An 18,159-nucleotide genomic window follows, 5' to 3' on the forward strand; every position below is an offset into this window, starting at 1 on the left:
AGGTGGATATGCTTTCTTCCCCGTAGGATGTAAATCCCTACACAGCAAAGGCTAGTTCATCCTGCCTGGCCTATTTTTGCTCAGCAGTGTTTGCACACAATAGGCGCTTAATAAAATCTTGGTTCTAACACTTTGGGGTTGAGTTAAACTGACTTTGTTGCTGCTGGGCGTGAGGCCGAAGCAGTCAGGCTCCCCCTTTCTAATACAGAGCAGGAAAATCCAGGAGGAGCGATGTTCCTCTTGAACTTCCATCCTCCTTGCTTGCCCTTGTGATGCAGGAGACTGCTGGACAGGCTCTGCTTCATTGGTCTTTCCATTTGCCTACCCGGTATGGAGTGGTTATCGCTACCCAGGGAAGTAAAGGAGTTCCGGAGTCAGTCCGCTGGGACTTGCTGGAGAGCAGGGATGGGCCATGCAGGCTGACTGTGCCTCCTGGGGCTGGAGGCCGGAGCGCCTGCCAGTCACTTGGCAATGAAATCTGGCATCTGCTTAGGGGAGGCTCCCCACTCTTGCCCCAGGGGGAACGGCAGGCGGATGTTTTCATCAACTCCAGTGTCCCCGGAAGGCGACTGCTGCTAGCTGTGGAAGCTCTGGGGGGAGCGGGGGAGCCAGAGGTGGGGCGGGGGTGAGGGAGAGGTCAGCCCTTCCCAGCGCAGCCGGGATTGAGGGCAGAGGAGTCTGGGCAAAGCTGCGGAGCTGCCCAGGGAGAATCCAGGAAGAGCATTTGGGTCATTGGCTGGCGGGCGGGCTGCTGGCTGGGCGCGGGCCGCTTCCCACGCCCACCTGGCAGGGAGAAGAGACAGGGGCAGTCTCGGGATAAAGGGTGGTGGCTGTGAAGGGCGAAGGATCCTCTGGGGAGCCTATGGCCGGAGCTGACCAGCCCCGGGACTCCGAGCAGCACGTGCTCCGGGGCGGTGGACTCCACCCTGGCCGCATTCCCTTGGACCTGGCTGAGGAAGTCCATGTCCAGGGCTAGCGAGGTCTGGCTTCCCGAGGGACTGCCGCACGTCCCCAGGGGGCGTAGGCCCTGGAAGAAGGGGCTGGGAGGAAGAGGAGACTGCAAGTCCTGAGCTCCGGCGGGGCTGGGGGCACCAGCTGTCTGCTACATGCATGGGGGCCGAAAGGGCTGGCGCCGCTCCCGGGCCTTGTACCCCCGCGGCGACGGACAGGTCCGGGACCCCGAGAGCAGCAGCAGCAGCAGCAGCAGCTGGAGCGGCAGCAACAGAAAGGGACTGATTGTCATTGGGTAAGTCCGAAGGGCAAGCTTTAGCTGTTTATCCTGGAGCTGGGGCGGGGCAGGAGATTAGAGGCCTCTCGGATTTTCTTCCCCAGCAGATATAATCTTACTGTTTCCGGAGGGTTGGGGAAGGGTTGTTTACATTTCTATATGTTTACAAAACCCACACATCAATACATCCAGTAGGTATCTAATATAGGAAACCATGCAGACTAGCATCTTTGGGTCATCCCTCCAATTATTTGTTCAGAGAAGTGTTTTTCCTCTCTGAGAAAATTTCTCCTTCGTGGAGGGCGATCGCACCTGTGATTGTATTGGCATACGGAGCACCCCATTAGGAAAAGTCTTAGTAGGAATGCACATTTGCACCTTTCCTCCAATTTATGGTCCCTTTTTAGAAGCATAGTCTAGAGCAAAGCTTCTTAAACTGTGGGGTCCTTTAACTGAATGTGGGAGTGGGGAAAAATTTGGCAACAGTAAAAGGTTATGTCTGCCTATTTTATATACTTATATACCTGGAGTCCCCTAAAAATTTCCCGGGGGAAAAGGGGTCGGGAGTGGAAAAAGTTTATGAAGCTCGGGTCTAGAGAAACTAAGAGGTTAAGGGACTTTCTTAGGAGCACAGAAAGCCAGGATGAGTCCAAGGTCTTCTTGTTTCTGAAGTCAACTCTTTATCCACTGCATCAGTGGCTTCTTATATTTCAGTTAAATCCAAAATGCTATGGATTATAGAGTATCTCCCCTCCCCCCCTTTTGTTTGGTGTCATCTTTCAGATATCCCCTCTTCATAGATTATGGGATCAGAGAATGAGTCTGGATGGATCAGAAGCACAGATTTAGAACTGTCAGGGACCTTGAAGATCATCTAAAGGCTTCATTTTATAGATGGGGAAATTGAACCCCAAAGAGTTAAGAGAAGTGACTCCCACCATCCCCAGAGGTATTGAGTAGGTAGTAAGTCATAGAAACAGAATTTGAATTCAGGTCCTCTGACTCCACATCCAGCATTCTTTCTTTCCCTTATGGCATGCATGTTTCCCTTCATTTTACAGAGGAGGAAACTGAGGAAATATATCCCTCATTGTACAAATGAGGGAAGTTCGAGGTTACACTACAGAGTAGTCCTAGAACCCAGCTCTCCTGACTTCTAGTCAGTTAGAAATGCAGTGGTTAGAATACTGGGTTTAAAGTCTAGAAGATCTGAGTTCACATTTGGCTAAGACCACTTATAGGCTATTTATGGACTGTGTGACCTTGGGCAAGTCATTTAACCCTTTGGGCACTTATTAAATGTCTACTATCTGCCAGGCAGTGTTTTAGGCACTGAGAACACACACACACACACCACAGTTTTATGTTATCAAAGTTTTAATAGCTTAAATTACAGCTTTAAAAGTTAAAGTCAAACTAAAACTTTTGAGAAATTCTGTATAAAAAGAACATATACAAAATGGTCAAAGGATATGAACAGGTAGTTTTCCGATGAAGAAATTAAAGCTATCTATAGTCATATAAAAATGCTCTAAATCACTATTGATTAGAGAAGTACAAATTAAAACAACTCTGAGGTACTACCTCACACCTATCAGATTAGCTAGTATGATAGAAAAGGAAAATGATAAATACTGGAGATGTGGGGAAATTGGAATACTAATGCATTGTTAGTGGAATTGTGAACTGATCCAGCTATTCTGGAGAACAATTTAGAACTATGCCCAAAAGGCTATAAAATGTTGCATACCTTTTGATCTAACAATACCATTACTAGATCTGTATTCCAACAAACTCATAAAAAAGAGGAAAAGACCCACATGTGCAAAAATATTTACAGCAGCTCTTTTTGTGGTGGCAAAGAACTGGAAATGGAACAGATGTTCACCAATTGGGGAATAGCTGAAAAGGTTTTAGTATGAATGTAATGGAATACTATTGTGCTATAAGAGCAGGCAGATTTCAGAAAAACCTGGAAAGACTTAAGTGACTGATGCTGAGTGAAGTGAGCAGAACCAGGAGAACATTGTGTGATGATCAACTATGATAGATTTAGCTCTTCTCAGCAAAACAAAGATCCAAGACAATTCCAAAAGACTCATGATGGCAAATTCTCTCCACATCCAGAAAAAGAACTATGGAGTTTGAATGCAGATAAAAGCATTCTATTTTCACCTTTTTTTTGGTTTTTTCTTTCTTGTGATTTTCCCCTTGTGTTCTGATTCTTCTTTCATAACATGGCTAATGTGGAAAAATGTTTAACACGATTGTACATATATAACCTATATCAGATTGCTTTTTGTCTTCTGGAGGGAGGATGAAAAGGAGGGAGAAAAATTTGGAACTCAAAATCTTATGAAAATCAACATTGAATACTCTTTACATGTAATTGAAAAAAACACACAAAATACTATTAAGTGGAAAAAATTTTTTGAAATAGATGCTCCAAAGGGGAAAAAAAGAGAACATGTACAAATAAATAAAAGGTTGTTGTTTGTCCTTTGTTCATTGGGGTGATGTCCTGACTCTTAATTGGATTTAAGTGAGGAATGAATGTGCAACATCACCAACTCATCATCTGGAGCCATCTGGGTCCAGTGGCAAGATATAGATCAAGATGACTGGAGATTTAAGGCAATTGGGGTTAAGTGTCTTGCTCAGGGTCACACAGCTAGCAAGTGTCTGAGGTGAGATTTGAACTCAAGTCCTCAACTCCAGGGCCAGTGCTCTATCTACTACACCACCTAGCTGTCCCAAACACAAGGTAGTTTGGAAAGGGAAGACACTAGCATTTTGGGAACTGGGAAAAACTTCATCATTACTATATATTACTTAAGTACTTAGTTGACTGTCCCATGTGTGCTATATAAAACCAGTTTAAATTCCTGCAGTGTGAATTTATAATTTACAGTCAATAAAACAGTACTTATTAATTAGCACAAAATACCTCTATATAGATTGTGCTAGGTCGTATAGCAACTAGAACCAAGACAAAAAATAGTACTTTAAAAATGGAGCCAATCTACGGTAATTGTGTAAGATTTCATATTTAATTTGAACTTTCATCATGGTGTAGTGGAAAGAACCAAAACCTGTGAGTCAGGAGACTTGGCTGGTTTCCAGCCCAGAAGGAGTGATTAACTTGAGTGGCCACAGTCCCCTCACTTCCCCTCCTCAGATGGCACATATGTAAGCCAAAAAGGTTGGGCTAAGGTCTCTACCAACTCTAAAATGCATAAGACACTGAGAAGACTTTCCATTGAACTCTGAGGAATGCATCAGGTGGTTATGGTATCTGAGAGAGAGGAACAAGGGCAGGAGAAATAGTTGAGAACGTATTTATGCCAATTGACATCAACATCCATTTCCAAGATTAAAGCTGCTTCATAGTAATTTTTGAGATGACTATAAAGTCATTCATTCATGAAATATTAATGATACTATGTGAAATGCTGGGAGTTAGGATAGAAATAAGATAGGTTTCCTCTTCCCAGGGAGTTTATAATCTACTTCTTTAAATCTTTCAGTTTTCCTGTGCACATATATCTATCTTAGATGGAAGTAGGAATACTCCTCTTGGAAGAGATGAAATGTAATGAAAAGAATGAGTCCATCTCTTTTCTAAATAATTGTCTTTTTCCCCCCAAAGAATGAAACTGCCTAGAAAAGCTATTTCCTCTCTATGTATTCAAGGGGGAAGGAGGGAGCCACCTGTGATAGTGGATGGATGCCTGATTAACGGCTCCAATTGTCAAAATGAATTGAAATCGAAGAGAATATAGGGTTCTATAGATGACCAGGTTCTATTTAGAAGGGATGCCATTATCCAATAAAGTTCATCTTTCAGAAGGAAGTACTTGCTGCCCTAAGTACAAGATATTGGAATAAGCTGAACTTTGTAGTGTCTTATCTTTATCCTTCTAACTTCTTTCTCCTTCCCCTACCAAGGTGTGCTAGGGCACACACCGTTTGAATTATTCTGTTTAAATTCTAAAGTCTGGTTGAAATAAAAATCCTGCTGCTAAGCATGGGAATTTAGGGTGATTAGAGTCTGCTTGGCCAATTTAATTTTAACAATATATCCTATTGTTCCAATACCATATTGTTTCCTTGGTAATTTGAAGTTTTTAGAGATATTGTGGGGGAGGGTAAGTCAGCTAATTCAGATATTACTTATGGGTGAAAATATAGCGGTAAGCAGCATTGTGTGATGATCAGCTGTCATACACTTAGCTCTTCTCAACAATACGATGGTCCAAGCCAATTCCAAAAGACTCATGGTGGGAAATGCTCTCCACATGCAGAAAAAAAAGAACTGTGGAATCTGAAGGCAGATTGAACCATACTGTTTCTACTTTTGTTTGTTTTTTTCTTTCTTTTAGTTTTCCCTTTTTGTTCTGATTCTTCTTTTACAACATGACTAATGTGGAAATATGTTTAACATGATTTTACATATATAACCTGTTATGGGGTTAGGATTAAAGTTTAAACTGGCCAGCTAAACTGAAGGACAGACACACCTTGAGAAGCAAGAGAGATAACCCTATTAGGCATGGCTACTGCCTGAGTGGTACCAAGGGGACAGATAACTCCAGAAGTCAGGACCACCTCCCCTCATTCTAGCTTCCCTCACTCACAAAGGGAACTTTCCACAGTCATGATCACCCCATCTGTCCCTCCACCATCTCTCCTCTATAAAAAACTATGGGCTTTTTCCTGGTGGAAGAAATAGGTATCTCAGAGAAACATGTGTCTCTGTGTTATCTCCCCTTGAGAGAACCTTGACTCCTCTGGATTGCTTTATCTAATGCCCAAATAAAAGATTATTTTATTCTAATTGGATTTTTATTCGAGAGGGTATAATGCTTTAAAGAGGAATACCTAAGGACCTCCCCTCTCCACCACTGATTTCCCCTGTGACATAACTTATATCAGATTGTTTTCCGTCTTGGGGGAAGGGAGGGAGGGAGAAAAATTTGTAACTCAAAATCTTATAAACAAATGGTGAAAACTATCTTTACGTGTAACTGGAAAATAATAAAATACTTTTAAGTTTGGAAAAAAACATAGCCATAGTCATAGATTTAGAAGTGAAAAGGATCTTAGGAGCTATTGAGTCCAACCCCCTCATTTTACAAATGAGGAAACTGAGGCACTGGATTTTTAAACCCCGGCCTCCCTGGCTCCAAATACAGTGCTCCATCTGCTACACCACAGAGCAGATCCATCTGAGGAAATATTTCATTTGTGGTGCCTTAATAAGTTCATCATTACCTTTAGGTTTTTTTCTTTCTGATATCTCAAAGCTTGAAGAAAACTGGAGTTAGTGTTAAAGGTGAGGTAGGATGTTTACCTATCGAATTAATGTGTGTTCTTATCTCAGCAGCCTTGCCTCTATCATGAATACTGGGTTGTTCAGTACTTTCAGTTGAATCCATGACATGGAAAGATACTGGAATGGTTTGCCATTTCCTTCTCCAGCTCATTTTACAGTTGAGGAAGCTGAGGTAAATGGGGTTAAATGACTTGCCCAGGATCATACAACTAGTGGGTATCTGAAGCTAGATTTGAACTCAGGTCATTCTGACTTCCCGCCTGGAACTCTATCCACTTTGACACATAGCTGCCCAACAACAACCACACAACAACAATAACAACAGCGCTTTGGCCCTTGTAGATGAGGCCTTAGGTGACAGTGTACTGCGTCGTAGAGGCAATAAAGGCAAAGAATTCTCTTCTGATGATACGTTCTGCAGTAGGCGTGTCTGGATTGTATAGAGGCTAAAATTCTAGCTAAACTGTCTAAAATATCTAATGAGTGGTCGCCAATAAATTATAAGCTTTAGCAAGAGTTAGACTTTTAAGCATTTATTAAGGAGAATAAGAATTTGGTTAAGAGAGAGAAAAAGGCCTAGATTCCTATCTATTAAAGCGAGAGCACATTACTAGCTCCGCTCTCCACCAGAGTCCAAAGGAAAGAGCGCGAGACTGAGCGCCAGTCTCTTCCTTCCTCCTCCCACTAGCCCCAGTCACTTCCTGACTCCTGGTCTTGCCCTCAAAGACCTTCGCTTCATGGGCAGAACTCTTCTACAGTAAGTCTCCAGCAGGTGGCGTCATTCCAATCGTTACAGGATCCTCTCAGATCCTAGTGCCCTACCATATTAGGTTACTTTGTACCTACTTTGAATGTTCTGATTTAATAGACTTGTCATCTCCCTCATTGAAATATAAACTACTTGAGGGCAGCATCTGTTTTTAATTTTTCTTTGTGTCCCCAGGATTTAGCATACAGAGAGATATTATTTTATTAGTACATATATATATATATATACACACACATATATATAGTGTGTGTATATATGTATATATATATGTACTTATGTATGTATGTATTCTGATTTTATTAGTATAGGAAATTCCCAGGTAAGGAAACAAACTTCCCCAGCCAATGAAAGTCAGTACACTCTTGGTGATTCATAGTCTTGGAGGGTTGCTTCTTAAACTGTGGATCTTGAACCCATATGGGGTTGTGTAACTGAATGTGGGGGTTGCAAAAAATTTGGCAATGGTGAAAGGTTATATACCTATATACATGGGGTCCCGTAAAAATTCCCTGAACGAAATGGGGTCATGAGTGGGAAAAGTTTAAGAAGCCCTGGCTTAGAACACCAAGAGATTAAATAAGGTGTTCAGGATTAGTTGAATAGCCAGAACATGTCAAAGGGAGAATTGGAACCCAGGTTCCTGGCCTCCGGGCCACCTCTCTGTCCACAACCCTGCACTGTCTCTAGTTGGGTACAGGGGTGTTGCTAATGAATGCTTGTGGACTGATTCATTGTGAAACACACAGAAGATTTCATAGGATGTTTTCTATAACTGTTCAATTCCACAAAAATTTCTAAACTTTCCATAATTAACAGTGGTTAACCTAATTCAAAGTTCCATAATTAACAGTGATTAATAAATATTATTAATGTTTGACTTATGTAGTTATAAGATAAAAAACTTTGCCCTGGAAAGAACCTTAGATTGGACTTCAGCTTCTCTCTTTTTAGAGAGGAGAAAACTAAAGGTTAAGTGACAGGTAGGGGGTGGCAGCAGTGGGACCTGAAATCAGGTCCTTGGACTCTAAGTCCAGTAGAGTTGGTTTTTTTCACTTTCCCATTTTAGTTCCCCATGAAAAGCATAATATCCAAGTCACTTTATTTGTAAAAGACTGCTTGGCCAGTCTGTAAACATTTCTTAGCATCTACTGTGTGCTAAGTTCCGGAGATATAAAAACAGGCAAAAGACAGTCTCTGGCCTCTAAGAATGTGAAGTTTAATAGGGGAGATAACAAGCAAACAAAGATGCACAAAAAAGCGAATGTAGGGGATAAATAGGAATCATTAACAAAGGGAAAGGGCTAGAATTAAGAGGGGTTAGAAGAGGCTTCCTGTAAAAGATGGGATTTTAGTTGGGACTTAAAGAAAGCCACGGCAGCTAGGTGGCCCAGTGGTGAAGCACTGGCCCTGTATTTGGGAGGACCTGAGTTCAGATCTTACCTCAAACACTTAATACCTGTGTGACTCTGGGCAAGTCACTTAACCCCAATTACCTTAAACATCTGGGGCCATCTCCAGTTGTCCTGATGTCTATCTTGCCATTGGACCCAGATGACTCTGGAGGAGAGAGTGAGGTTGGTGACTTTGCACAGCCCTCCCTTACTTAAATTCATTGCAAGTCATGACATCAGTCACGATCCTTTTTGAGAATAAAGGACAAACAACAACAGCAAAGAAAGTCAGGGCAGCAAGGTGGCCCAGTGGATGGAGAGCCAGGCCTGGAATCAGGAAGACTCATCTTCCTGAGTTCAAATCTGGCCTCAAACACTTCACATCTATGTGACCCTGGGCAGGTCATTTAACCCTGTTTGCCTTAGTTTCCTCATCTCTAAAATGAGCTAGAGAAAGAAATGGCAAATTGCTCCAGTATCTCTGCCAAGAAAAGCCCAGATAGGGTCGCAGAGAGTCAAATATGACTGAACCACAAAAGAAAGTCGGAAGATAGAGATGAGGAGGCATGGGGGACAGCCATACAAAATGCCTGGAGACCAAGATGAAGCATCTTTTTGTTAATCAGGCATTGATCATAATGTGATGTTTTATTTATTTGTTTATGTATTTATTTTATTTATATTTTTGTTTACTTGTGTGCTTATTTATGATCCCCTGTTTGGCATGAGGCTTGCTTGAAATGTTGAATGTTGGAGCATCTATGTTTATTGAACACCTACTATGTGCTGGTCAGTGGGGACACCATGTTTCATGGTGCTTACTAGGGGGATATCACATGTTTAAAGAGGACACAAACTGTGCACAAAATAAACACGGTAATGGGGGGAGATTCAAGGGACATTAACAACCAGGGATCTGAAGAAAGTGGGCATCTAAGCAGTTAGGGGCTCCAGGAGGCAGAGCCAAATGGGGGACACAGCCAGAATGAAGGCTAGAGGTTGGGAATGGAATGGCATGCATGCAGAAAAGCTAGTGAGGCAAATTTGGATGGAGCAGTGTAAAGTACACTTTGGGAAGGGCATCCTTTGTAAGCAGTTTGGCAAGGTAACTGTGGAGCAAGATTGGGGTGGGCTTTAAATGCCAAAGACGGCACTTTGTATTTTCTCCTAGAGATAATGAAGAACACCCGCAGGGCTGTGACTCAGGTTGAATAAGGGTTCTAAGGTGAGACATTTGGTAACTATGGGGGGGGGCGGTGGATTGGAGAATAGAGAGAGAGACTGGGTGCAGGACGACTAATTAGTCAAAGTAACAGAGAAAAATGAAGAGGTCTTGAATTAAAGAATATAAAGCCAACAAAGCTTAGGATATAGATTCAACAGGACTTGGAAGCTGATTGGATAGAGGGGTTGAGGGAGGGCAAAGAGTCTAGAATGACCCCCAGTCTAGAATGTGAACTTGGATGATTAAAAGGGTGATGATATCTTCTACAGAAACCAGGAAGCTGGGATGGAGGGAGGGTAGGTGAGTTCCGGGGGAAGTTCTTTCTTGGACCTGTTGGCTTTGGTATCCCCATGAGGGAGTCATCCTGGTGGAGTTGTCCAGCAGGCAGCCGGAAATGTGGGACTGGAGCTTGGAAGAAACACAAGGGCTGAATATGTACTTGGTAGTCATCTATATCATGTCTGCATTTTATCTTATGAAAAATTATAGACCTCTCATGGCATTAGGAACTACCTTTATTAGCACATACTGATTTAACTAGATGGGAATGAAGTCTTCAGAAGGTTCAGCAAAAGGACACTTAATGATTAACAACGAATACATTCCAGTGGACAAGTATTTTATGCTGTGACTTAAGGGGTGGTTATTTAAAAGTTACAATTTTCTCTTAAATAATTGTATTTTTATGTCAATAAAGAGGCAACTTGATATAGTGAATAAAAAATTGGCTTTAGTCAGAAAAGACCTGGGTTCTAGCCTCACTTCTAACACATGCTAGTTGTGTGACCCTGGGCAAATTATTTAGTTTCAGTGCCCCAAGCAACTCTCTGCAATTATAAATTAATTGCTGATGCTGACCTTTATTGGTAGAGGATCTTTCTTCCAACTCATCAATCTGGACCTGGAGAGGATCCAAACCCAAAGTCGTGAAATGATTGATACTTAAGGAATCATGTCCTAAATTTGAATCCAAGACCCAATTTCTTGACACCAGGTTAAAAAAGGAATCCTGGATTATTGCAGATATTGTGATCTACTGCTTTCATTTGGAATGACCTAAACAATCTTATAAGTATATAACAACAAAACCATACTGAGCATGCATACCCGTGTTTCTGGATTCATGGAACTTAAAGCTGGAGAGAATTAGAGTTCTAATCTAACTCTTTCACTTTATAGACAAGATAAGTGAGACATTCAGAGAGGTTGTGACTTGTTCAACATCACACAGTAAACTTGTGTGGCACCCAATCTAAGCTTAGGAATGACCACATTTCCCCCATTCCCACTTTGCAGAAAGTTCCAGTGGCTCTTTGTCACCTTTAAAATCAAATTGAAAAGTCCTGTTTGGCATTTAAAGGTCCTCACAGCCCGGAACCTTCCTATATTTCCAGTCTTACATTTTATTCTCTGACATGCAGTATACGATTCGGCTATACTCACTGGCCTCATTACTGTTGCTTTATCTATGGTGCCTGTGAACATTCCCCATGCCTAGAATATCCTCTCTCATCCTCCCTGCCTCCTAAGTACACTGGCGTCCTTTAGACTGCTTTAAAACCAGGCTTCTCCAGGATGCTTTGCCCAGCCTTCCCAGCTGCTATTACCTTCTCTGGGTTGTTGCTGGTCAGCCATGTCCGACTCTTCATGACTCTATATGGAGTGCTCTTGGCAAAGATATTGAAACAGTTTGCTATTTCCTCCAGTGGATTAAGGCAAGCATAGGTTAAGTGAATTGCCTAGGGTCACACAGCTAGTAAGTATCTGAGGCAAGATTTGAACTCAGGTCTTCCTGACTCCAGGTCCAGTGCTCTGTCCACTAAGCCATCTAGTTGCCTCTCTGAGATTACTTTCAATCTATTCTGTGCATATGTGATATGCACCTAATTTCCCCATTAGAGTGTGAGCTCCTGGGAAGGGACAATGGTTTTGCCTTTCTGTTTATTTCTGATGCTTAACCCAGTGCCACATACACAGTCAAGCAATTAATGCACATTTATAGATCAATAGCTTGATTGATTGATTTCAACTAAATGATGCTGCAAGTCCTGAAACTCAATGGGTCTGTGGTCATGAAATCAGTTTCATACCTTTCCCAATGAAGGGCACATCAAGTATTAGTCACTAGCAATAGGAAGGGATGGGGCAGTGGAGCAGAGCATGACAGTAAGGCATGTTGTTGTTTCAACCAGGCTTCTGTCGATACTTTATAAACGCTCCTGTGAAATGACCACAACAAAGAAGTCCTTCATATCAATTAAATCACTAAAAAATGATTTTACTTAGAAAAAATAGTAACAAAATCCGTTTGGAAGAACAAAAAGTCAAGGATTTCCAAGAAAATAATGGGAAAAAATGTAAAAGAAGGAGATCCAGCAGTACAAGACCTTAAACTATGTTGTAAAGCAGTAAATACCCAAACTATCGGATACTGGTTAAGAAACAGAAAGGTGGATCAGTGGAACAGAGTAGACACACAATTCACAATAGTAAAGGACAATAGTAACCCTGTGTTTGAAAACTGTAAAGATTTGTTTGGAGGATAAGAATTCATTATTTGGTAAAAATTGTTGTGAAAGATGGAAAACAGTCTGGCAGAAATTGGGCATAGACCATTATCTTAAACCAAGTAACAAGATAAGGTCAATATGGATACATGACGTACATATACAGGGAGATACCACAAGAAAATTAGAACAAGGAACACATTACTTATCAGACTCATGTATAGGAGAATAATATGTGAAGAAACAAGAGATAGAGAGAATTTGAAATGTAAAATGGATAATTTCAATTATATTAAATTTAAAAGTTCTTATATAAATAAAACCAATGTAGCCAAGATTAGAAGGAAAGCAGAAAACTGGGAGAAAAAACTTCCATAGACAATCTTTCAGATAAAGTTCTCTCATTTATGAAAAACAAAAACTTTGTCAAATTTATAAGAATATGAGTCATTTCCAAATTGATAAATGGTCAAAGGATATGAACAGGCAGTTTTTTTATGAAGAAATCAAAACTATATATAATAAGATGAAAAAATGCTCTAAATCATTACTGATTAGAGAAATTCAAATTAAAACAACTTTGAACTTTGTGATATCATCTTATACCTAGCAGACTAGCTAAAATGTTGTGGTGTATGATTGTGATGGAATACTACTGTAATATAAAAATTGATGAGCTGGTCGATTTTAGAAAAATATGGAAAGATTTGGACCTATGAAGGAATATGGTGTCCACCTCCAGAGAAAGAACTGAACTCTGTACAGTATGGTTCATATGTGTGTATGTATATGTATGTATATAGCTATATGTATCTATACATATATGTATACATTCATGTTTAATTGTAGCCTTCTCTAGGGTGGGGTATGGAGGGAAGGAAGAAAAAGTGCACAGCAGAGAACAAAATAAAACTTCAAAAGAAGTATAGAAAAGCTGGGTAGCTTTGAAAACAACATATAATATTTATTACATAGGCTTTCTTTTTTCTGTTTTTTCCTTAATAGTATTTTATTTTTTCCCAGTTACATGTAAAGATAGTTTTCAACATTTGTCTTTATAGGATTTTGAGTTCCAAATTTATTCCCCTCCCTCTCTTGCTTCTCCCTTCCCCTAGACAGAAAGCAATCCAATATAAGTTATACATTTATGTGTATGTGCGTGTATCTGTATGTGTATATATGCATATGCATTTGTATCTGTATATATTTTATAGGTTTTTTTAAAAAGTAAACAGTTTAAAATGGTAATTTATTATTTTATATTGAATCCAATCTTTATGTTCTACTGTGTACTTGGAAGTGTTCTCTTTTTTCCTTTTCTAGTTTTGTATTTAAGTTTAAAATGAATAATTTTTTTAAATTAAAAAAAAAAAGCAAGAGCAGAGCATATGTAAAATAATGCTTTTCTGCTGGAGTTTGTAAATTGACCACATAATACACAGTAATTAAGTTTCCTGGAAATTAAGGTACTTAAGCAAGGTAAACACATTAATGTCCAATTTCTCTTTCCCTGTGTTTTGTTTTTCTTTTTCCCAGAAAAGGACTGGCTAAAGGGCATGGAGAGCAATGTCTTACTGAGAAGAGCAGGGATCCTCTTCCTAAGCATTTCACCAAAAATGTGCAGGAAGCCATTCATAATTATAATTGGTAAGAATAACCTGGTGATCTCTTGTTGATTTCAGAATGGAGAAATGTGTGCTGGCTACATGGTGGGGAGGAAAATTAGGTGGAAGCCTTGAATTTCTAAAAGCAAAGCACCATTGGGTGTTTTCTTAGTCTTTGGAAAATGTTATATAAGCTATTAAAGTAGAAAACTTTGCTAAGACTTTTGGGATAAACTAGAAATAAAATATGATAATAGTGCAGTACAATGTTATATGGTATTCCATATAAGAGTATGGTAGATACTCTATTGTAGTAGTTGGATTAGTATAATGGTATAGTATAGTAATAGTATAGCATAGTATATATGGGTAAATAGGTATGTTATATGCAAATTTATATTATATTGTATATGTACAATATATAAAGTAGCATGCATATATAAAATGTGTAAAGATGTGTATTACATGCATATATGTACAAATGTATACATACATATGCACTGTATATGTATATATACACACGTGGACTTTATTTTGTATATTTGAAAGCATTATTCTGAAAGGGAGGGGGTCCATGTTCATTGCCAGTCTATGGAAGGGGTCAATGACCCCAAAAGATTAAGAACTCTTGCTCTAGATTATTAAAATGTCTCATTATGGTTTTAGATCTGGAGTTATATGGGTAGATACATATAGATAATATAGCTATGGACAGATAGATATAGATATCAATAAAGACATGGGTATAGATATAGATGTAGATATAGTCAAGATATAGATACAGATATGAGTATAGATATACATATACAGGGGTATTTAAAAAGGATAGGCTACTTTTTTTGTTGTTGGGGCAATGAGGGTTAAATGACTCGCCTAGGGTCACACAGCTAGTGTCAAGTGTCTGAGGCCAGATTTGAACTCAGGTCCTCCTGAATCCAGAGCTTTATCCACTGTGCCACCTAGCTGCCCCAGATTGGCTACTTTAAAAAAGAATAATAAACCTTTTTATTTATAGTTTTGAGTTCCATATTTTATTTCTCCTTCCCTTCCTCTCCTCCCCTCTCCCTGAGGCAGTAAGCAGATTGAACTTTTTTTTTTTTTTTTGTGGGGCAATGAAGGTTAAGTGACTTGCCCAGCATCACACAGCTAGTGTCAAGCGTCTGAGGGTGCGTTTGAACTCAGGTCCTCCTGAATCCAGGGCCGGTGCTTTATCCACTGCTCCACCTAGCTGCTCTCCAGATTGAACACTTTTAAGAATTTATTCCTCAGTTACTATGGTTATATAAGAACATGTCATCCTCCAGTATCAAATATAAAATCTTTTGTTGTGGAAAGCCCTTCATAAAATGACCCCTTTCTGCCTTTCCTGTCTTTTTTTGTATGTGTGAGGCAATTGGGATTAAGTGACTTGCCCAGCGTCACACAGATAGTAACTGTCAAGTATCTGAGGCTGGATTTGGACTCAGGTCCTCCTGAATTCAGGGCCGGTGCTCTATCCACTGCACCACCTAGCTGCCCCTTTTCCAGTCTTTTTATACTTTACTCCTGTGCCTGTACTCTTGGATCCAGTGACCCTGGTTTCCTTGCTGCTGCTGCTCCATGGCCCACCATCTCTACACTCCAGGAGTTTTCACAAGCTCACCCTCAGACCTGGGATGCTTTTCTCTCATTTCTGCTTTGTAGATTCCCTGTCCTGCTTTCTACACGAAGCCTTTCCTGTTTCCTCATCATTTTAGCACTTTCCTTCTGTTGATTATTTCAGATGCATCCTGTCTAGCTTGTTTAAACATAGTTGTATGCATGTCATCTCTCCATGAGACTGTGAGCTTTTTGGAAGTGGAGACTGTTTTTTGCCTTTCTTTGTATTCCTAGCACTTAGCACAATTCTTGGCACATAGAAGGTCCTTAATAAATTCTAACTGATTAAATATAAAAAATATAATAATAATATAATTATATAATTCTCAATATGTAATGTATATAATATATAACTTTATATAATAGTTATAATTATATACATAAATAATTATCAAGAAATATATCTCTGCAACTTGGTATACATCAGCCTACATATTTATATATAACCTAGTTAATGAGTAATAATTTTTTTAAAATGCTCAACTTTTGGGGAACAACTCTGAGTTTTGAGAGTATATGTAATAAATAATATTGCATGTACATGCATGTAAATATCTACTTACTAAGGAATATGGACACTCCTTCATGAGTTGCCTTCTGCTAAAAAAACTTATCACTTGTTGGCCAACTTTCTGGGGATGACCCATCCTGAAATTAACCAAAGATGGCACTGCCTCAGATAACAGACACACAGTAACCTGGTCATTCCCAAACTCATCCCCTTTCCTGCTTGTTAAAACCATGACAGAGGTTGCCTCTGTTGGCATAGCCTTATAAGTTCACCTCCATGTTAGGATGAAGAATTGGGTCTTTAGGTAGAGGATATAGATAGAGAGGTCCAGTTCCAGATTGCAGATAGATACAGACATACCTAATTTGGTGGGCTAAATAAGCTAAAAAACAAAAAGAAAAAGAAATGAGCCACAAGAGGAACAAAGCCGCCTATGCACCCCTTTTCTCTTTAAATGTTATTCACGCACATTTGTTTTAACCTCTACAGTGAATCTGTTTCATCTCTCTCATCAAGTGGGAACACCACACCTACAGACTTGAATAATTCTTGGTCTGGAATACAAAGCGTTACTATGGAAAGAAGTTCGTCTACTGAACGAAGCTCGGTTTCCTCTTGGACAGATGATGTATGTCGATGAGTATTTTATCACTTACATAGAGGAAGTGAGGTGGCACAGTGGATAGAGGCTCAGGTCTGGAGTCAGGAAGATTGAGTTCTAATGACCCTGGGCAAGTCACTTAACTTTGCTTCAGTTTCCTTACCTGTAAGATGGAGATGATTATATCACCTGCCTCACAGGATTATTTTGAGGATCAAATGAAATAATGTTCCCACAGCATCTTGCACAGTTCCTGTTACATAGTATGTGCTTTTTCATAAATTATGATCTGAATGCAGAATTTGAGGCAGCGTGATACAGCGGAAGGAAAGAACACCAGCTCTGCGATCAGAGAACCTGGTTTCAAATCCTTCCTCTGACACTTACTACCTCTAGTATCTTGGTCAAGTCACTAAACTTCCTCCTTTGTAACATTGGCTGGCATTTACATAGCACTTTAAAGTTTACAAAACCCTTTACAAATATCATCTAATTCATCCTTAGATCAGCCAGCCCTTGGAGGTAGGTGCTCTTATTATTCTCATTTTTACAAAGGAGGAAAGCGAGGCAGACAGTGGTTAAGTGAATTGCCTAGGGCCACACAGATAAATAAGTATCTTAGGTCAGATTTGAATTCAGTTTGTCCTGACTCCAGTTTGACTGTTCTTCCCCTGGTACCACCTAGATGGCTGGAAAATGAAGGGGATGTGTGTGATGTCCTCCCGATTGAGGATCCTATGAATAGATGACTTCCTAAGTTCCTTCCAGATCTAGGTGGAATACCAAATGATTCCATTCTGCTCATGAATTTCAGGACAAACCTGTACCAATGTGACTTTTAATAGGAATTGGACACACCCTTGAGGGTAACTGTGGTATCTTTTAAGAGATTAATACCCCCACTAAATTCAAGTACATTTTCAGCTTATAAATTTCCTTCCTAAGGAAATTAAAACAAACCAACAAACTTCCACTTGTGTCACTGCTTTAGGAGTATGATAAAGCCACAACACTGAAAGTTCAGCAGTTATTCCAAAAGGTGGATGAAATGCTCTTTGAAGGAAAGATCAGTCCTCACTGCAAGAATCTTCAGGCAGAATGTGAGGAGTGGACAAGAAGGTCACTTCATCTCAGGTAAAAGGAGTGCGGAGTGATATATATATATATATATATATATATATATACACACACACATATATATACACACATATACACATATATATAATAACGTCAAGCATATTTCTGCATTAGTCATGTTATAAGAGAAGAATCAGAGCAAAAAGGAAAAACCTCAAAAAAGAAAAACAACAGCACCAAAAACAAAAGAAATAATATAGTTCAATCAGCATC

General features: G+C 39.9%; 1 protein-coding gene across 1 annotated transcript in view; it reads left to right on the forward strand.

Annotated features, from left to right (window-relative positions):
• Positions 1–18,159, forward strand: part of FAM149A (family with sequence similarity 149 member A) — a 68,617-nt gene that overhangs the window by 20,607 nt on the left and 29,851 nt on the right. The window contains exons 2-4 of the mRNA XM_043971209.1: positions 13,992–14,102; positions 16,698–16,836; positions 17,801–17,943. Of these exons, the coding sequence (XP_043827144.1) occupies positions 13,992–14,102; positions 16,698–16,836; positions 17,801–17,943 (393 nt within the window). The remainder of the gene's footprint in view (positions 1–13,991; positions 14,103–16,697; positions 16,837–17,800; positions 17,944–18,159) is intronic.

Source organism: Dromiciops gliroides, chromosome 6 (genome assembly GCF_019393635.1).
Source record: "Dromiciops gliroides isolate mDroGli1 chromosome 6, mDroGli1.pri, whole genome shotgun sequence".
NCBI classification, from domain to species: Eukaryota; Metazoa; Chordata; class Mammalia; order Microbiotheria; family Microbiotheriidae; genus Dromiciops; species Dromiciops gliroides.